At 43.0% G+C, this 21,780-nt stretch overlaps 1 protein-coding gene across 1 annotated transcript in view; it reads right to left on the bottom strand.

Moving 5' to 3' along the window:
* The window catches only part of MRAP2 (melanocortin 2 receptor accessory protein 2), a 127,356-nt gene that overhangs the window by 23,831 nt on the left and 81,745 nt on the right, over window positions 1-21,780 (bottom strand). Inside the window, exon 2 of the mRNA XM_045161986.1 lies at window positions 1,779-1,911. Within this exon, the coding sequence (XP_045017921.1) occupies window positions 1,779-1,911 (133 nt within the window). The remainder of the gene's footprint in view (window positions 1-1,778; window positions 1,912-21,780) is intronic.

Raw genomic sequence — 21,780 nt, 5'->3', positions numbered from 1 at the left:
TCAAAGAGATATCATCTCACCCCTGTTAGAATGTCCTTTATCAAAAAAGACAAGAGAGAACAAATGTTGGTGAGGATGTGGAGAAAAGATAACCCTTGTACATTGTTGGTAGGAATGTAACTGGTATAGCCACTATGTATGAAGTTCCTCAAGAAATTAAAACAGAGCTACCATCAGATCCAGCTTTTCCACTTTTGGAAATATAGCCAAAGGAAATGAAAGCATTACCTTGAAGAGAGTATCTGTACTCTCCTGTTCATTGCAGCATTATTCACAATAACTAAGATATGGAAACAATCTCACTGTCCATTCACTGATGAATGGGTTGAGAAAATGCGATAGATGATAGATATTTGAATATTATTCAGCCTTTAAGAAGGAAATATTGTTATTTATGACAACAAGGGTGAAACTGGAAGGCATTATATAAAGTGAGATAAGCTAGTTAGAGAAAGACAATTAGGGCATGATATAACTTATATGTAGACTCTAAAAGAGAAGTCGAACTCAAAGAAACAGAGAGTAGAAAAGTGGTTGCCAGAGGCTTAAGGGTGGGGAAATCAGGAGAGGTTGGTAAAAAGGGTACAAACTTTCAGCTATAAGATGAATAAGTTCTGGGGACCTGACGTGTAACATGGAAAGTATAGTTGATAATATTGTCTTGTACAGTTGGCAAGAGAGTAGAACCTAAATGTTCTTACCAATGAATAAGCAATCAAATAATATATACCTGAGGTGATAGAAATGTTAATTAAGTTGATGGAGAGAATCCTTTCACAATATACATAATGTGTCATTATTTTATTTATTGTATAAATATATGACAATTTTATTTGTCAATTATATTTCAGTGAAGCTGAAAGAAACTAGAAAGCCCACCTTGCAGCAAGTAGGGGTGAGAGATCATGATGCCAAGACAGCTCAGAGAGGCAGAGGCCAGAAAATACGAAAGGAGTGAAAGCACTTCCTTGGCCACATTCATCTTCAATTCTAATCACTCTTGTATTTCCTAAACATGTCCCATTCTTCTGAGTCAGTAAAGGACCTACCATTTTTACAGTACTGTGGACATTCATTCTGAAACAACCAAACATCTCTAGGATATGTACAGGGTAACCACGATAGGACCCGGGAATGGGCAGCAGTTTCTGCTCATGTCAACTCTGCTTAAGGAAACTGAGCTGTTTCATGCTTGCCAGTCAGCAGGCAGTTATGACTACAGGTGAACAGTACCCTTTCATAGAATTATATTTCCTTTCTCTGTGCTAGATGATTAATTACTCCAATAACATGAAGCACAATTCATGCCTATAACACAGAGTTGGGAATGATTGTGAACTGTTCTGGTCCTTTATCATGAAAAAACACAGACAGACTGCTTTCCACAGTCCCAGAAACCCAGCAGGGCTGAAAGGATGCTGTGAACCAAGTGTTACAAAAGGAAGGTTCTTCAAATTAGAGTCCTAGATTCTATTTGTGTATACATTTTTGATGGTCTAAATGTTCACAGTTTTGGAGAGCTGGAATCATTAAAAATTTTAAGTCTCAATTTGAAAGGGACATTGACTCATCTTCCACTAAGGGAATCTTGCAAGTTCTTCATCATTCATGTTATACATCCCAGATCAATGAGCCTATATATGGAGGGGATTTAGGGGGGTTAGGGGGTAGAGGATAAAGTTATGTATAAGCATGTCCAGGGAAAGTTAACACTGGCGGCTTCACACATTAAGGCAAACACACAACATGCTTACAATGGGAAATTGCACAAGACTTACATTTGTGAGCCTTCAGTCCTTCAAAGGAAACTGGTCCAATCTCATAATACTCATATTCCCAGGTATAATCAGAATTAGACGCAGATTGCTGGGCTGTCCTGTTAGAAATTAACCTCTGGGCAGACATTTCTACCTGCGCAAATGGAGAAAGGCAAGCGTAGAGTTTGTTAACTTACCCACACTGTCCTTGGCCATCTTCAGGAGGTCAGCAGGCAAAAGCCTAAGGGAGGTCCTATCCATCAGGTAAAGGACATTTCTCCCTGGCTGCCCATACTTCACCCCAAGTGGTCATTATTTCCTTTTCTCTTTCCACGAGACTGGATATATTTGTAACCAGACACCATGTCTTCTTTTGAGGTTGTTCCCCCAGAACTTAACCCAGTGCCTAGCACACAACCAAGTTCCAATAACTGACGAAAGAAAGAAGGAGGGAGAGAGTGTACCCAAATCCTCTGAGCTCACAACTTTAGCCTGACCACATATCACCTATAAAACTTTAGCCTGACCACATATCACCACATATCACATATAAAGAGCCTACAGAGGATAAATAAAATCAGTGGCAGGAGAGAAGCAGCTCAATAGATTTCTATCAAGCACCTTCCATAGAAAAATAAAGACATGCCACCCACATCTAATGAAATGGAGTGGAGCAAGAGAAGGGGACATCAAAAGTCACATCATTGGGGAAGATCCTCAATGGAAGCCCCAATCTTGGCCACCACTAATTCCTGAAATTTGTCCTATTTTCTGGATACGCCAAAGCCTTATCTGTTACAATTTTAGATTAAAAAAATGCTGACTTCTTTGTGAAATGAGGTTGCACTATACAGCATGGACACCTAGGCTGACAAGTCCACAGAGCAGCATCCAGCACTGTGTACCTGTGATACGTGAGGCACCGTATATTGTGGGCTAGAAGGAGATGTCAGGCCAGGATCTCAGAGACCTCCCCTAAATAATGGGGGAAGACTGTGTTTGCATGCTCAGGCACTTAGTTCTGTCTGACTCTTTGTGACCCCATGGGCTGTAGCCCACCAGGTTCCTCTGTCCATGGGATTTCCTTGGCAAAAATACTGGAGTGGGTGGCTATTCCCTTCTCCAGGGGATCATCCTGACCCAGGGATCAAACCCGTGTCTCCTGCATTGCAAGCAGATTCTTTACCACCTGGGAAGCCATAATGGGGGAAGAACACTAAGCAACAAATAACAGTAACATAAGGAAGAATTTGGAGAAGGCAATGGCACCCCACTCCAGTACTCTTGCCTGGAAAATCCCATGGATGGGGCAGCCTGGTGGGCTGCCATCTATGGGGTCACATAAAGCCGGACACGACTGAGCGCCTTCACTTTCACTTTTCACTTTCATGCACTGGAGAAGGAAATGGCAACCCACTCCAGTGTTCTTGCCTGGAGAATCCCAGGGACAGGGGAGCCTGGTAGGCTGCCGTCTATAGGGTTGCACAGAGTCGGACACGACTAAAGCGACTTTGCAGCAGCAGCAAGGAAGAATTTGAATGAAGTACCAGCCAAAACCAAGATTTGCTGAACAGTATAACCACTGAGTACAATCGCCCCACGCAAGAGCTTTCTGAAGCTCCCCTTCTTCCACCCACCATAGGTCAGGACCACCCACTGCTGTCTCCAGGGCACAACCGCCAGAGAAGCTGAGGCAAAATCTCTACCACCCTTCTGCCCCAAAGCATGAGTCTCACCTTTCCTTCTTTCTTTTTTAATTAATTAATTAATTTTAATTGAAGGCTAATTACTTTACAATATTGTGGTGGTTTTTGCCATACATTGACATATATCAGCCATGGCTGTACATGTGTCTCCCATCTCAACTCCCCCTCCCACCTTCCTCCCCATCCCATCCCTCTGGGTTGTGCCAGTGCATTGGCTTTGAGTGCCCTGTTTCATGCATCAAACTTGGACTAGTGATCTATTTCACATATGGTAATATACACGTTTCAATGCTATTCTCTCAAATCATCCCACCCTTGCCTTCTCCCACAGAGTCCAAAAGTCTGTTCTTTGTATCTGTCTCTTGCTGTCTCACATAAAGGGTCATTGTTACCATCTTTCTAAATTCCATTGCTAAGTCACGTCAATCGTCTCCAACTCTGTGCGACCCCATAGATGGCAGCCCATCAGGCTCCGCCGTCCCTGGGATTCTCCAGGCAAGAACACTGGAGTGGGTTGCCATTTCCTTCTCCAGTGCATGAAAGTGAAAAGTGAAAGTGAAGTCGCTCAGTCGTGTCTGACTCTTTGCGACCCCATGGACTGTAGCCTACCAGGCTCCTCCCTCCATTGGATTTCCTAGGCAAGAGTACTGGAGTGGGTTGCCATTGCCTTCTCCCTAAATTCCATATATATGCGTTAATATACTGTATTGGTGTTTTTCTTTTTGATTTACTTTGCTCTGTAATAGGCTCCAGTTTCATCCACCTCATTAGAACTGATTCAAATGTGTTCTTTTAAATAGCTGAGTAATATTCCATTGTGTATATGTATCATAGCTTTCTTATCCATTCATCTGCTGATGGACATCTAGGTTGCTTCCATGTTCTGGCTATTATAAACAGTACTGCGATGAACATTGGCGAACATGTGTTTCTTTCAACTCTGGTTTCCTCAGTGTATATGCCCAGCAGTGGGATTGCTGGGTCATATGGCAGTTCTATTTCCAGTTTTTTAAGGAATCTTCACACTGTTCTCCATAGTGGCTATACTAGTTTGCATTCCCATCAACAGTATAAGAGGGTTCCCTTTTCTCCACACCCTCTCCAGTACTTATTGTCTGTAGACTTTTGGATCACAGCCATTCTGACCAATGTGAGATGATATCTCATTGTGGTTTTGATTTGCATTTGTCTGACAATGAGTGATGTTGAGCATCTTTTCATGTGTTTGTTAGCCATCTGTATGTGTTCTTTGGAGAAATGTCTGTTTAGTTCTTTGGCCCAGTTTTTGATTGGGTTGTTTATTTTTCTGCTTTTGAGCTGCATGAGCTGTTTGTATATTTTTGAGATTAATTCTTTGTCAGTTGCTTCATTTGCTATTATTTTCTCCCACTCTGAAGGCTATCTTTTCACCTTGCTTATAGTTTCCTTTGTTGAGCAAAAGCTTTTAAATTTAATTAGGTCCCATTTGTTTATTTTTGCTTTTATTTCTATTATTCTAGGAGGTGGGTCATAGAGGATCTTGCAGTGATTTATGTCAGAGAGTGTTTTGCCTATGTTCTCTTCTAGGAGTTTTATAGTTTTTGGTCTTACATTTAGTTCTTTAATCCATTTTGAGTTTATTTTTGTGTATGGTGTTCGAAAGTGTTTTAGTTTCATTCTTTTACAGGAGGTTGACCAGTTTTCCCAGCACCACTTGTTAAAGAGATTGTCCTTTCTCCATTGTACATTTTCGCCTCCTTTGTTAAAAATAAGGGGTCCATTGGTGCATGGATTTATCTCTGGGCTTTCTATTTTGTTCCATTGATATATTTCTGTCTTTGTGCCAGTACCATACTGTCTTGATGACTGTAGCTTTGTAGTATAGTCTGAAGTCATCACCTTTCCTTATTGCTTTCTTCCCCATTCCCAGGCCTGGACACCACAGAAACAGACTCCAAGCCCTCACATCCTGTTGTTAAAAACAGGGTGTGCTCTGACCCAGAGATGTGTGACAGTATCAGAATTAGAGGGTGACTATGAGTGCTCAGCCGAACAAATCACTACTCCAAAGGTAGAAGTTCAGTTCAGTTCAGTCTCTCCGTTGTGTCTGACTCTTTCTGACCTGCTGAACCGCAGTACACCAGGTCTCCCTGTCCATCACCAACTCCCGGACTTTACCCAAACCCATGTCCATTGAGTCAGTGATGCCATCCAGCCATCTCATCCTCTGTTGTCCCCTTCTCCTCCTGTCCTCAATCTTTCCCAGCATCAGGGTATTTTCAAATGAGTCAGCTCTTCACATCAGAGGCCAAAGTACTGGAGTTTCAGCTTCAGCATCAGTCCTTCCAAAGAACACCCAGGACTGATCTCCTTTCGGATGGATTGGTTGGATCTCTTTGCAGTCCAAGGGACTCTCAAGAGTCTTCTCCAACACCACAGTTCAAAAGCATCAATTCTTCTGTGCTCAGCTTTCTTTATAGTCCAACTCTCACATCCATACATGATCACTGGAAAAACCATAGCCTTGACTAGAGGGACCTTGGTTGACAAAGTAATGTCTCTGCTTTTAATAAGCTGTCTAGGTTGGTCATAACTTTCCTTCCAAGGAGTGTCTTTTAATTTCATGGCTGCAGTCACCATCTGCAGTGATTTTGGAGCCCAGAAAAATAAAGTCAGCCACTGTTTCCACTGTTTCCCCATCTATTTGCCATGAAGTGACGGGACCAGATGCCATGATTTTAGTTTTCTGAATGTTGAGCTTTAAGCCAACTTTTTCACTCTCCACTTTCACTTTCATCAAGAGGCTTTTTAGTTCTTCTTCACTTTCTGCCATAAGGGTGGTGTCATCTGCATATCTGAGGTTATTGATATTTCTCCTGGCAATCTTGATTCCAGTTTGTGTTTCTTCCAGTCCAGCGTTTCTCATGATGTACTGTGCATATAAGTTAAATAAGCAGGGTGACAATATACAGCCTTGACGTACTCCTTTTCTTATTTGGAACCAGTCTGTTGTTCCATGTCCAGTTCGAACTGTTGCTTCCTGACCTGCATACAAATTTCTCAAGAGGCAGGTCAAAGAGACAAACAAAAGTCCCCAAACCAGAAAACACAAGTGTTAGCAAGGATGCAGAGAAATTGAACTCTTGTGTGTTGCTGGTAGGAATACAAAATGGTATAGCTTCTATGAAAGACAGGATAATGGTTCCTCAAAAATGTAAATATGGAATACTTTATGACCTAGCATTTCCACCTCAGTGTATATACCCCAAAGAACTGAAAGCAGAGGTTCCAAGAGATAGCTGTACATCACTGCAGCAGCATTATTCACAACAGCCAGAAGAAAGAAGCAGTCCAAATGTACACTGATGGATAAATGAATAAACAAAATACAGTACGTGCATACAGTGGAATATTATTCAGCTTCAGAAAAGTAGGAAATTCTGTCATATGCAACAACATGGATAAACCTTCAAAACAGCATGCTAAGTGAAATAAACCAGACACATAAGAACAAATATTGTATGATTCCACTTATATGGTATATCCAGAGCACTCCAATTCATATAGACAAAGAATGTTGGTTGCCAAATGCAAGGAGAAGTGGAGAATGGAGAACTACTGATTAATACAGGGGTCCCCAACCTCCAGGATCTAATGACTGATGGTCTGAGGTGGAGCCGATACAATAATAATGGAAGTAAAGTGCACAATAAAGGAAATGTACTTGAATCATCCTGAAACCATCCCCCTCCCTCCCAGGTCCACAGACAAATTGTCTTCCACAAAACTGGTCCCTGGTGCCAAAAAGGTTGGCAAACAGGTTGATTTAATGAATATGGAATTTCTGTTTGGGAAGATGAAAAACTTGTTGATGGGTTGCACAACACTGTTAATGTGCCTAATGCCACTGAGTTGTAATTTTAAAATGGTACATTTTATGTTATGTATATTTCACCCAAAAACATTCTAAAATGTTTTAAATAAGAAAATATAACAAAAATCAACACTTTCTGACCAATGTCCTAAGATGGGGGACAGAAACTGGGAGGTTCCCCAGAGTAAAAGACAATCCCAGGTGACAGAAGATGGTGGTGGGCATCCAAGGCCATGTGGGTCCTTCCTCCACAGCCAACCTTCTAGGATCCAGCTTTGCTCAGTTCAAGAGCCTATGTGGTGCTTCCTCAGCACGTAAAAGGAATACTCACTCTGTCCAGGCTGTGAGGAATCACACTTCCTTATGCCAGGGAGAAGCTGGCAGGATATTGATGCTGTGCGAGCTGTGGTCCTCCCACTCCGACTAGTCCAGCAAACAGACTAGCTCCATTCCCCAAACTGTAAGTTTCGCCTCCCAGGGTCCCTTGTTACTCTAGCCTGCCACATTTCAGGATAAAATCCACTACCAGTTATCCTTCCAAAGCTTCCAGGGCCTTCTCATGGATTACATGTAAAGCCAGTTGCTTCCCCAGGACCAAAAGGAAGTGCCTCAATCTCATAAAATTGGCTCTAGTCTCTGGGAAACGTTTCCGGGAGACCAGCTGTATTTCATGGACCTGGAAAACAGGGATGCCAGTATATATATATATATATATATATATATATATTTTTTTTTTTTTTTGCCAAGTAAGGAGATTTATTAAAAAAACAAAACAAAACAACTATCATTAACAATGATCCCTTCATAGACAAAAAGTTATTTTAAGCACCCTCCAAGGAGGAGAGAGATAATCTCACAATAAAAATAGTTCTCTGCAAGGAAAGAGAGCTGGCAGCCTGGCACCAGTATTTTTACACAAACAGACATTTCCTTTCAGGTCTTGCCTCTGTCCACTGCACTCACATGATAGCTACTGGAATGGCTTACATATTCACTCTCTCTGAAAGCAAAGGAAAATGACTAAGAGAGATGTAGTGAAATTTCCTTCCCGATCTAGAACATAATAAAATAACTAGTTGCTTTCCACTTGCATCACACACTCAGTGATGTGTGTGTGTTGTGTGTGTGTAGTGCAGCATGAATAAAATGCTATTAGTTCTGTCCCCCCAAATTCATATGTTGAAATCCTAACTTCCAATACCTTTGTGCGGGGGTTGTTTTTTTTTTTTTTTTTTTAGGATTTTATTTTAATGTGGACTATTTTAAAAGTCTTTATTGAATTTGTTACACTATTGCTCTTGTTTTAAGTTTTTGGCCCAGAGGCATGCGGGATCTTACCTCCCTGACCACAAAGCGAACTTGCACTCTTTGCATTTGAAGGCAAAGTCCTCACCACAGGACCACCAGCGAAGTCCCTCCCTGTACCTTTGGAAGTGACTGTATTTGAAAACAGTCTTTAAAGAGGTACTTAATTTCAACTGCTGTTAGGGTGCGCCCTAATGCAATCTGACTGGTGTCCTTATAAGCAGCAGCGATCAGGACACAAGGAGAGACGCCAGGAGCACTGGTGTACACAGAGCCCAGCACGTGAAGAGGAAGCAAAAGGATGGTCATCTATAAGCCAGAGAGGCCTGGAACAGATCCTTCCCTTATGGTCCTCGGAGGAAACCAACTCCGCTGACACCTTGATCTTGGACTTCTGGTCAGAGCATTATGGGAAGTTAATTTCTGTTGTTAGAGCCACTCAGGTTCAGGTATTTGGTTACAGCAGTCCTATAATAAGAATATGGCTGCTGAAGTTCAATGCATGAAGCAGGGCACTCAAAGCTGGTGCTCTGGGACAACTCAGTGGGATGGGGTGGGGAGGGAGGTGGGAAGGGGATTCCGGATGGGGAGACACATATGTACCCATGGGTGACTCAAGTCAATGTATGACAAAACCCACCACAATACTGTAAAGAAATTATCCTCCAATTAAAATAAATTAATTAAAAAAAAAAACAAGGATAAAGGTGCTGAATTTAATTTTTTTGAAATTAATTTTTTAAAACTGATGTTTTCTTTGATGAATTAATTAGATAAACTGTCCTAGAAAGGCCCTTAAAAATAACTTCAGTTGAGTTCAGTTCAGTTGCTCAGTCGTGTCTGACTCTTTGCGACCCCATGAATCCCTGCACGCCAGGCCTCCCTGTCCATCACCATCTCCCTGAGTTCACTCAGACTCACATCCATCGAGTCAGTGATGCCACCCAGCCATCTCATCCTCTGTCGTCCCCTTCTCCCCTTGCCCCCAATCCCTCCCAGCATCAGAGTCTTTTCCAATGAGTCAACTCTTCGCATGAGGCGGCCAAAGTACTGGAGTTTCAGCTTTAGCATCATTCCTTCCAAAGAAATCCCAGGGCCGATCTCCTTTAGAATGGACTGGTTGGATCTCCTAGCAGTCCAAGGGACTCTCAAGAGTCTTCTCCAACACCACAGTTCAAAAGCATCAATTCTTCAGTGCTAAGCTTTCTTCACAGTCCAACTCTCACATCCATACATGACCACTGGAAAAACCATAGCCTTGACTAGATGGACCTTTGTTGGCAAAGTAATGTCTCTGCTTTGCAATGTGCTATCTAGGTTGGTCATAACTTTCCTTCCAAGGAGTAAGCGTCTTTTAATTTTATGGCTGCAGTCACCATCTGCAGTGATGTTGGAGCCAAAAAAAATAAAGTCTGACACTGTTTCCACTGTTTCCCCATCTATTTCCCATGAAGTGATGGGGAAATAATTTACTTTATACCAATCACTCTTACTGGCACTAAATTACATATATTTTTGGAAAGAAAACCTATTCCAGTATATGACAATGCCAACCAATACCTTGATCACATTCTTATTAACATGCCCTTTGGAGAAAGAACATGAACATGTTAAAATTAGTATGAGTCAGTTCAGCTCAATAAACAAATTCTAAACACTGTGAGTTTAATGTTGAATGATTTAGTGGCGGTTGAAAAGTCAAGGCCTGTACCCACAAGGAATTCAGTGAATTCAGGCTTGAGTTTAGAACCATGCTCTCCTCTGTTGAATTTCACTCTCTCAAACAAACACACATAAACACACACACACACACACGTTAAGAAACATCACAGCAGCCTGATGAAACAGATAACAGGTACCACACAGTCATTAAGAAAGGAAGGACTCATCAGGACTTCCCTGGTGGTCCAGTGTCTGGGACTTTGCCTTTCACTGCAGGGGGTACAGGTTAGATCCCTGGTCAGGGAGCTAAGAAACCACATGCCTTCCAGCCAAAAAACCAAAACGCAAAACAGAAGCTATATTGCAACAAATTCAACAAAGACTTTAAAAATGGTCCACATTAAACAAACAGACAAACAAACTTTGAAGAATTAGAAGGACTCAATATGACAGAGGAGCCTGGGGTGAGGGGACCCTCAGAGATGGTCCTCTGAGGTTTTGCCCACTCTGTCCCACCTGCCAGCCTGGACTGCCATCTCCTGCTCTCCAGCTTCCCACTTGCCTTTGAGGGTAGAAATCAGTCATCATTTCCTCCAGGGAATTCTGTCCAAGCTTCTCAGTCCTTGAGGACTCTCTCCCTTCTTTCAAATCCCATCACATGGATTACTTGAAGCTCTCATTTTAATAACGAGAGTATAAATCAGATTCTGTTAGTGCCTCTCACCAAATAGTCATACTGATTTATATAGATGCTATTAGAAAGCATCATGGCCAGGTGAATTACCATTTTAATGATGATAGGAAGACAACCACCCTTTGCATTTTAATTAATGGAGTTTTTGAAACACTTGGCACAAGAAGACTAAGGAGCATGAGATTGGCTGTGTCTTAAATCACTTGGAGGATGATCTGGCAAACAAACTGACTTTGTATTTATTGCTGATGGAATCTGTCTCCAGGCAGTGCACCCTGTTCCTTACAGCCTGGAGCTGAATCAATCTTTTGATAAGCAAGAAAGGAGTGGGACCAGGTATTTCCATCTCTGTTCCACAGAAAAGGAAATTTAAACTAAAGCAGTGGTTTGAGACCTAGAGACAGAGCACCAACAAAGCTAAACTTTCTAATGATTTACTCTCTCCTAGGACCAATGGTGCCAAAAAGCCCCAGAGTCTTGTGTCCCACCTGGTTCAACCTTCCAGAACATCAATTTTAAGAGAAAATTTAGAGGACATTTTAACATTAAACATGTTGCAAAATAACTACAAATAGCAAATGAAAGCTCACCTTGGGCTCCACATCAGACTCCCAGAAAAATGAGTTAACTCTCCTTGCCTGTGGTGATAATTTAGTGCAAATTTTAAAGAAGCATAGGTAGCAATGTACATAGGTTTACAAGATATAGTTTCTAGTAGCTTCCAGATTTTTAGATCTGCATCTTAAATTTCTGTGGGTTTTTTGTTGTTGGTTTTTGCTTTGTTTTTCACAGAAGATAGAATTATATTTTCTGGGGAAATCTACACAAAGGTTGGTAGAAAGACAGGTTATGTTTACAACTATTACCATCACTTATCTCCTAGTTTTTTTCCTTGATCAACCAGGGGAATTCAGAACCAGTATTTAAAGACACAGCTCCCCTAGCTGCCCCGTCTTTGCCTTTAATGGTTGTTTTGGCCGATGAAAACAAATGCACCTTTAGGGAAAATAATCATTTGAAGCTTATAAGTTATTTTAACTTGAAGGGTTATGAAATTTACCAATGTTCTCTAGTCAGAGGGAAATTACATAGCTCTTGGTAACACGGACATGAGCAACAATTAAACTGAGACAGAAACATCCACCTTCAGCAGCTCAAAGATTCTCAACTTTTATTTTATACTTCATATCTCAGCAACAACATGATGGATTGAAGACTCACCCTGGCAAAGAGAGGAAGCAAAAATGTATACCTGCCTTTCTTTCCAATGGGACCAAGCACTTCATATACTCCAGTTTAAAAAAAATCACTTTGCACCCTGAAATAAGCCAAAAATAACATGACCATCCTGTCTGGAAGTTTGGTCTTCAAAATCATAAAACTTTGAAAATGTCCTGTAAACCTGGACTCCCTAAAAATTTTTTTACCCTGATTGCTTACCATGGGAATGTCTGAGGATAAATCATGACTTTGGGGAATATGACCATCGTGTGAGAAAGCTATTTTCAACCATGAACAACAGACTATGTGCATTTGAGAATCCTGGAAACTATCTGGGGGCATTTTCCTTCAAGTTTTTATTGTGTTTTTATTTGATGAACCAATCTCCTGAAGCCTGGCTCCCTTGAATTCTCTTGCAAGTAAACATTTCCTTTTTCTTTTCTAAAGGCTCCTCTCAAAGTCTTCATTTGAAGTACACATCAAGTATAGACTGCTACTCTTTACTATTTCCACTGAAGTGTATGTAACACACACTCTGAGCTGGCACAATTTATAGGACCTGATGAAATGTTAATTTCATTTTTCTTTTCCGCTGCTCCTTAAAATAGCATTCAGTGCATTCATCCTTCCCACCCTCAGACTAATACTTGAGCAGAATCCTGGGGACTTTTCTACTCAAGCAACCACTTCAAAGTCTCCCAAGAATTAAAGTGTGCTGCCTGGAAACAAAAGAAACTCCAGCCTGGTTATAACAATGAATCTCCTGCCTATGCCAGCTAGGCCTGTTGCATGCTGGACTCCTGCAGCAACCTGGGGATGGCTGATGTCTTTTCTCTTTCTGTATGCCCAACAGCTGGCTAGCTTCTCATCCCTCCAAGATCAAAGCAAGTGGAAAGACTGTGGAAGTCCTGTTTGGGGGTTGTAAATTAGAGTGAAATGTGCCAGAAAGAACCCCCAAAATCTTTCTCCAAGCAGCCCACACCGTTCCTTACAGCCTGGAGCTGAATCAATCTTTTAATAAGCAAGAAAGGAGTGGGAGCAGGTATTTCCATCTCTGTCCCACAGAAAAGGAAATTTAAACTAAAGCAATGGTTTAAGACAGAGCAGCAGGAAAGTTACACTTTCTAATGATAACTTTCCAAAAGCTTATGTCTCATTCCCTTCTTTTTTATTAAATTAACTTTTTATTGTTTACTGTCCTAACACTGACATATAATGTTGTGTGTGTTGTACATGTACAGAAACTTTCTCAGTTATACATACACATCTATTTGTTTATCTTTGGATTCTTTTCCCATATGGGTTATTACAGAGTGTTGATAGACCTCCCCTGGTATACACAGGTTGTTATTGACTAATTTATATGTAATAACTCATATTTGTTAATTCCAACCTCCTAATGTACCCCTTGTGTCCTTCTTTCTTCTTTAGTAACTATAAGCTTGATTTTTAAGTCCCTGAGTCCATTTATGTTTTCTCAATTAATTCACTATTTTTAGATTCCATCTATAAGTGATATAATATTTTTCTTTCTGGACAAATAGAGTATTTCCTGCCATATTTCTGGTTTCCTTTCTGGAAAAAGAATATTTCTTGCCGTATTCCTGGTTCTGACTTTCTTTACTTAGTTTGATTATCCATAGTTTTAGCTATGCTCCTGAAAATCCTATTTCATTCTTTCTTGTGGCTGTAATATCCTACACTCTATACATGGGTGCTTACATGTACTCATTTTCGTTCTACTGATGGCTTACTCCTATCTTAGCCTCTAGATTCCTGGAAACACTAGCTGCTGGGGTTGCCCTCACACTTGGGCTGAACTTGGAGTGGACCCAGGCCAATCATCTCCCCACAAGGCCCCAGCAGGTCTTCAGGAAATCCTTGGGCATCTTTTGCCCTGACAAATTCAGGGAAGGCAGGTGATCTTGCAGCCTAGGCCACCACTGAACCCTAAATGCATGTACAGCTAGACTTGTATTCCCATGACAGCCCCTCACATTATGTTTGGAATGAAGGCAGTACCAGTATATCTCTTTGAAGAAATCTTTTTAACAAAGCCTCTGCTCTCAAAGAACTTCTGTTCCGCAAGTGGCCAATGAGGTTTGGGAATCATGAAAAGTTCTCAGATATCTACACTGGAATTTCTACTTCTTGCCCTTTCCTTTGAAATTGCACATAATTTAAATGTATTCCTTGTTCAGAACTTTCATTTGGTTCCCTATTTTATTTTTGTAGGTACCATAGATGTCTAGGAGAGTGTGTTCATTTCCAGTTACTGAAAGTTAATTTTTCTCTTATATGTGTGTGTGTGTGTCACTCAGTCGTGTCTGACTCTTTATGACTCCATGGACTATAGCCCTGCCAGGCTACTCTGTCCATAGAATTCTCCAGGCAAGAATACTGAAGTGGGTTGCCATTCCTTTCTTCAGGGGAAGATCCAGGAAGAAATGGCAACCCACTTTCTGATCCAGGGATTGAACCCGGGTCTCCTGCACTGAAGGCAGATTACCATCTGAGCCACCAGGGTATTGATCTAATAAAACTGAGAAATTTGAACATTAGAAAGGGGATTGAGTAATGAAATCTGATACCCCTTCACCCAGTGGGCAATACCCTCCCCAGTCCTGACAGATCCCCCAGCACTGGCTTGATCTACTTCTGGAAGCAAACCTACTTTCTCTTCCTCAGATATCTGAGGAATGTCCTCAAAACTGGCCAAGGCTGCTTTTTTGCCAGATGAAAAAAAATATTCCCTATTCCTCATATGGCCTGGTACTCAGACACTCATCATCCCATCACCTTCCTCGGGATCCTCTGAAGTTGGTCTTTGTCCTCTATAAAGGAGCCACCCAGGATGTGACCCTGACTAGAGGGGTCCCCAGCTCCTCTGACTCAAATGTCACAGGTAGGTAGATGGTAGTGTAAAGGCCCAGGCTGTAATCCCAGCTCTATACTTGCTGCCTATATGATCTTGGACCAATTTCTTAATCCTTCTGTGCCTTAGTCTCGATATCTGTTAAATGGGAATGGTGATGAGAAATGGAGTATTTCCTGCCATATCAGAAAACAAGGATGCCACAGTCATCAGCAATTGCAGCCACCACAGATGGTGAGCTGGTGAGCCTGAGGAAAGTCAGGAAAGAAAAGTCCTGCCATCTAGCAGACAGCAGCCACTTCCTATGGCGAGCCCAGAGGAAAATTGGGATGTAAAAACGCAGGATACTGGTCCCAGACAGCTGAGGTGCATATCAACGGAATGATTTCAGTGATCCCAGACTCTTGCATCTTCCCATACATAGAAAAGTGCTAAATTCCTAACTTGGGGTATTAATTTTCTTTAATTAACAATCATCTTTTGATATTCTGACTACCTGCTCTTTGTTGCAAAACTTTTATATAACCTGCCCTCCACGCCACCTCCTCAGAGCAGTTCTCTCAGGGTTACTTGAGATGCTTGCTGCCTCCCAGACTTAAGTTCTAAAAATTTCCACCAAATTAAATGTAACTCTCAACTTTTAGGTTGTGAATATCTTTAAAGTCAACAGTGATAATTATATTCCCTACTTCATGAGGGTGCGACAGGATTGAGAAAACAACTGTGAAACACTTACAACTCTACCTGGCACATAATCAGCTCCATGCAAATATCTATTTGCTTTGTTTGTTTCCTTTTTAAAACCTGTTCTCATCACTGCAGCCCATATTTGCTATTGGGCAGCTACTTCACACAGGTTCATGTTGGCCTGGTGGGCCACTGAGACCCTCAGGTTACTTCTCTCACATGAACTGCAGCTTAACAGAGCCACCCCATCCTTTCCTTTTTTCATTGATTCTTTGATCTCAAATGCAGAAGACGACCTTCAACCATACTGTAAGCTCAACATTATATCTCTTGCCTGGAAATGGGTCTTATAGAGAATCCTACAGAAAAATGTCCCCTCTATATCTGTCTCATGATGAGTGATACCAGGGAGGTGTAGAGATGAGCCCTGTGGTGTGTCCACTCCTCCCACACCTTATCCTTAGGGAGAGCATGCCTCTGTAAAGGCGGGACACACATCTATGACAGGGGTGGGAGCAGTGACTGAGTTATTCATAGGTTCCTAGCTGTGAAATGTGAACAACTACAGCCACCTAGCTGTGAGGACCAAAGGAAGCTGTGCAGTAGGAAGCACACAGCCAAGCTGTCATCAGACCCACAACATTAGAAGATCAAAATAAAGGATTTGGAGAGGAATTCTGATTGGTAAAATACCTCAACACCTGGGGGCCTAGAGAAAGGGGCAGGAGGAAGGCTACATTTTCCAGAAGATGCTGATGGTATTATTTGCAAAGTAAAAGATGACCCCATGATGAGCAGAGGAAATTAGCCTGGAAGGAACAATAGGGCAGCCAGGGTTAGGCATGCACACCCATGCAGAGGCAGTGGCATAAACCACACACACACACACACACACACACACAATTCATAACCCAATACTTGCCCTTGTACATACAGTACACTCTGATCCTGTCTCGTCCCTTCTATTGAATTTCATGTCTTAAAAAAGGCTGGTACAACTCACTACACTGATAGCATTCCACTGATGAGTCACAACCCACAGCTGAAAAACAGTAGATATGGCGTGCCCCAATCTGCAGCCCCACTAGGTTGCCAGAAGAGAGAAAAAAGTTCATTTGGCATACACTGATTTTGTAAATCCTTACCCAGGTGCTCTTGAGCTAGCTTCTCTAAGAATTTGTTCTGGAGGGTTGCCAGGATTCAATGTTTCCTTCTTTTGAAGTCTACAGGCTCGGCTACCATCTCTCAAGCCTGTTCCTAGGGACTGTGAGCTAGGATGCCTGCTACTTGAACCTCAGCTCAGTTTCAGGGTTTCCGGATCCTCTTAAGGGGTTTGGGCTGCCCTTCCTTTATTGAAAGGAAGGAGACAGACTGGGAGCAACACTGCCTTCCCTGTCACCTGTTAATATCACCTCATCTTTCATAAACACTGGGTAATCTTCCTGACAAGAACACAGCTGCTTGTTGTCGGGCACGCCAGCACCTGGCTACCTCTCCTGCACTCTGGACCTTACCCTTGTAGCCTTGGCCTTTCTTGCCTGCGTTTTAGGTGATGCGCTCCCACTGCACCACAGTCCTAGATTCCAGACCTCGCCTCCCCACTGTTAACTGGGGGATCTGGCTGGGAAAACTTATTTAATATCTCAACCTAATTTTCTTCACTTGTAAGCTGGAAATATTACCGTTTACCTTTGGGATTTTATCAGAATTAGTTTATACGTGGGAGTTCCCTTCTCCTCCCTGGAGTAGCAGGGAGACTTTCCCCAAGCTCCCTTTGCTTTTAAAACACCATCACAGGCTTCGATTTTGTTAGATGAAATCCGGAGTATCATCTGCGATTACCCGTGTCATCTAAACCGCGGCGGAAACCACAAAGCCTCCGAATAAGTTTCTAATGAGGCGACTCTCCGTCTTCCTCAATTAATTACACAGAAACGATGAAAAAAGGGGAAAAAAACCGAACGCAGTATTTCCCTCTAAACAGTAGAATGACCTGCAGGCAGGCGCCTGGGCACAAGCAAAATGAATTAACAACAGTCAAACCCGCGTTATTCCAGGAGCCCAGCCCACCGCCAGGGGCGCGCACTCGGGAGCCGCGGGCAGCACGTTCCGCCGGGACAGGCCGGTCTCCCGTGCCCGGGTTGGGGGCTCTCTCGGTTGCTGGAGACCTCGGGGCTGGCCTGCCAGAACAATGAAAGTTCTGCCCCTTGGCGGGAGAAGGTATGACCTATCATTGAGTGCAAGCGAAAGGAGGAAACCCACCCCAGCCCCGGGCGCCGCGCTCCTTGCTTTTTTGGACGCCCTCCGGCAGGACACGCACAGCAACCCGCTTCCAGGAAGGCTCTGTACTTGGGTCCACTCCACGCGTCCTCACTCTTGCCCTGGGCACCCTCGAGCAGCAGATCTCTCCTCCCCACTCCCTTCCACTCAAACCACCCCCTTGCAACCTCAGCAAGCCCGACCGTCCGTGGGAGCCAGAGCCTCAAGGTTCCAGATTCTCGTGCCGCCCGCGGTTACCAGCTCCTGCGAGGTGTGTGAGCGCGGCCGCCGCCTTCAGCTGTCTGGCCGGCCGGGCGCTCCCGGCGCTGCGGTGCGGCGGGGACGCGCGCTCCCGACCTGCGGCGGAGGCGGCGTGGGGCCGTTCACTCCACTCCCACCGAGTTCAAGGGCGCCAGGCTGGGGGAGCTAGCTCTGCCGAACGCTCTGTGCCCTAGGTTGAGGGGTGGCACTCACGCACCTTCTGGATGACAGCCTGTCGCGAGGAAGGGAAAAGGACCCGAGCGCATTGTTAGCCCTTCCGGGGCTCGGCAGTGCGCCCGCTTGGCCAACTTTAGGTAACCAGAGCCCGCGAACTGTGCGAGGAGTGAGGCAGTCTAGGAGGGGGTTAGGAAAAATCCTCAGTACTGGGTTCAGGTTCTGTTACGCTGGGACTCTCCATCGTGAGCTACTTTAATACCTGAAATTGATCTCCTCATGCCTGCCGGCACCAGGTCTACCAGACAGGGCCCCCCAAAGATGGGAATGAAACAGGAGTGGTTTCAAGTTAGAGACCTAATTCGCTTCTGCCTTCCAGTAAATACTTATTGAGCCCTTATTCCCTGACGGTTACTGATCGGGCGATGGAAAGCAGCCCCCTGGGGCCTGTATTCTAGGGAAAAGACAGGCAATCAACAGAACAAATAAGAATGTGTCCTGTATTGGATTGCGAGAAGTGTTGTAGAGAAGAAAGAACTCAGGAAAAGGACAGAGAATGTTGATGATGAGGGATGCAGTATTAAAGCAGGGGATTGGAGATGACCTCCTGGTAGGGCTTGCCTGAAGCTCAGGAGGCCTGGCGCCCTGGAAGCCAAGTGGAACCAGGGCGCTGTATTGCAGTGAGGTAAATGCAGCGAGAGCAGCAGGCAGGCAGGTTCGTGACTCTGATTAACTCCATCTCTTGGTGCCAGAAAAGGATTCCTGGAAATGACAGTTAATTCTTTTTTTTTTTTTTTTTAAAGCTAGTTTCATCACTCCATGTAAAATGAAGTGTTTTGCAAACCATCCTTCCAGCTATATTCCTATACTGGCCATAGGCAGTTTAATTCTAAGTGGCATAATATGACCATCAGTGATGAGATGCACTAGTCCTTCCATAATTCTCCATATTGGTTACACATTCCTGGTCACCGGGAAGCAATCCATCACCCACGCAGAAGAGCCGGTACCGCCCTGTTGATGGTACAGGATGCGGCAAATGCAATCAGAGCACAGAGCCTCAGAATGACTACTGCTGAGAAGACATGGTGCAAACAGGCCCGTCTCTCTGCCTTAGCTGTCAGAGTTGGGTGGCGTCTTTCGGGCAGAGGGCCAAAGACTCCTGAAAACAAGGGCATATCTTACTGTGTGGAAAAGGCCACTAACCCTCAGTTTCAGAGGCTGAAACTGCAGCATTCAGTGGGAGCAATATCAACAATGGGACGGCAGAGCTCCCGTTTCTCTCCTGAGCATCTCTGCCTCCCCGTCAGCTCAGTTCAGTTACTCAGTCATGTCTGATTCTTTGCGACCCCATGGGCTGCAGTAGGCCAGGCTTCTCTGTCCATCACCAACTCCTGGAACTTGCTCAAATTCTTGTCCATTGAGTCAGTGATGCCATCCAACCATCTCATCCCTCTGTTGTCCCCTTCCCCTCCTGCCTTCAATCTTTCCCAGCATCAGGATCTTTTCCAGTGAGTCAGTTCTTCACATCAGGTGGCCAAAGTATTGGAGTTTCAGCTTCAGCAGCGGTCCTTCCAATGAATATTCAGGATTGATTTCCCTTGGGATTGACTGCTTTGGTCTCCTTGCAGTCCAAGGGACTCTCAAGAGTCTTCTCCAACAAGACAATTCAAAAGCATCAGTTATTCGATGCTAAGCCCTCCTTATAGTCCAACTTTCACATCCATATGTGACTACTGGAAAACCCATACCTTTGACTAGATGGACCTTTGTTGGCAAAGTAATGTCTCTACTTTTTAACATGCTGTCTAGGTTGGTCTTAGCTTTTCTTGCAAGGAGCAGTGTCTTTTAATTTCATGGCTGCAATCACCATCTGTAGTGATTTTGGAGCCCAAGAAAATAAAGTCTCACTGTTTCCATTGTTTCCCCATCTATTTGCCATGAGGTGATGGGACCAGATGCCATGATCTTAGTTTTTTGAATATTGAGTTTTAAGCCAACTTTTTCACTCTCCTCTTTCACTTTCATCAAGAGGCTCTTTAGTTCTTCACTTTCTGCCATAAGGCTAGTGTCATCTGTGTATCTGAGGTTACTGACAGTTCATGCCTCCCGTGGCTGCATCTATTTCCTTCTTCCTTCTCCCAGTGCCAGCAATATCTTCTTCCTTTTCTTCAAGGTCCATCTCAAACGCCACTTCTTCTAGGAAGCCTTCCTCACTGCCCAAGCTACAAACAAACTCTTATTCTAAAATCTGATCCCTCTTTATGGCACCTGTCATTTTAGAGTTTAACTCTAAAATCAGCTCCTCCTATTCCTCCATAGGCTTGTTTTATATTACATTTCTCCACAAGTCCCAGCTTAGTGCCTTGTATCCAGCAGACAGTTAATGAGATTTTTGTTAATAAATCTAGAAGAATACAGCTTCATTTTCCCTTTTTTAATTGACATATAGTTAATGTACAATATTATGTAAGTTACAGGTAAACAGTATACTGATTCACAATATTTAAACATTATACTCCATTTATAGTTATTATAAAGCATTGCCTGTATCCCCCATATTGTATAATATATCCTTGTAGCTTATTATATATAATGGATTTTACCTCTTAATCTCCTATCCCTGTATTGCCCCTTCCCCTTCCCTTTCCCTGCTGGTAACCACAAATTCTCTGTATCTGTGAGTTGTTTCTTTTTTGTTATTCAATATATTCACTAGTTTGTTGTACTTTTTATATTCCACATATAAGTGATATTGTACAGTATTTGTCTTTCTCTGTCCACTGTCCCTTAATTTTGTCACTTCATTCCATAAACACCTTTCAAGCTCACAGAAATTTAGTGATAGGACTTATATGTAGCCAGAGCTGTTGTCTGTCAATACAAACTGACAATTTACTTTGAAGTCAATTCTATTTGCCCCATTTTGAAGTGGGAAAAACTGAAGTTTATGAGTAATGTCCCCTAGGTCATGAGACTAGAGTTGAGATTTAAACCAAGGAGATTTAAACTCAGCTCATTGCTAGAGCTGAGATTTAAACCCAGGGCTATTTGACTCCAAAGTACATGCCCTTCACCACAAACTTACGCATCTCCTCATTCAGTCATGTATTTACACGTGCATTCATACACTGAGTGATCAACAAATGTTTCTATTTACTGTACTCAGCTCTGCAGCAGGTGCTGAGAAAATGACAGGTGGTTAAAACATAGTCTTGCCCTCAAAATTGCTTTCAATCTAGTAGAAGGGACAGACTGATTAGCAAACAATCAGACTTTAGTGTTAGAAATCTTATAAAAGAGATGCATAGAGGCTCTACAGGAGT

The sequence above is a fragment of the Bubalus bubalis genome, chromosome 10 (assembly GCF_019923935.1).
Source record: "Bubalus bubalis isolate 160015118507 breed Murrah chromosome 10, NDDB_SH_1, whole genome shotgun sequence".
Classification (NCBI taxonomy): domain Eukaryota; kingdom Metazoa; phylum Chordata; class Mammalia; order Artiodactyla; family Bovidae; genus Bubalus; species Bubalus bubalis.
This window is presented reverse-complemented; position numbering and strand designations above follow the sequence as displayed.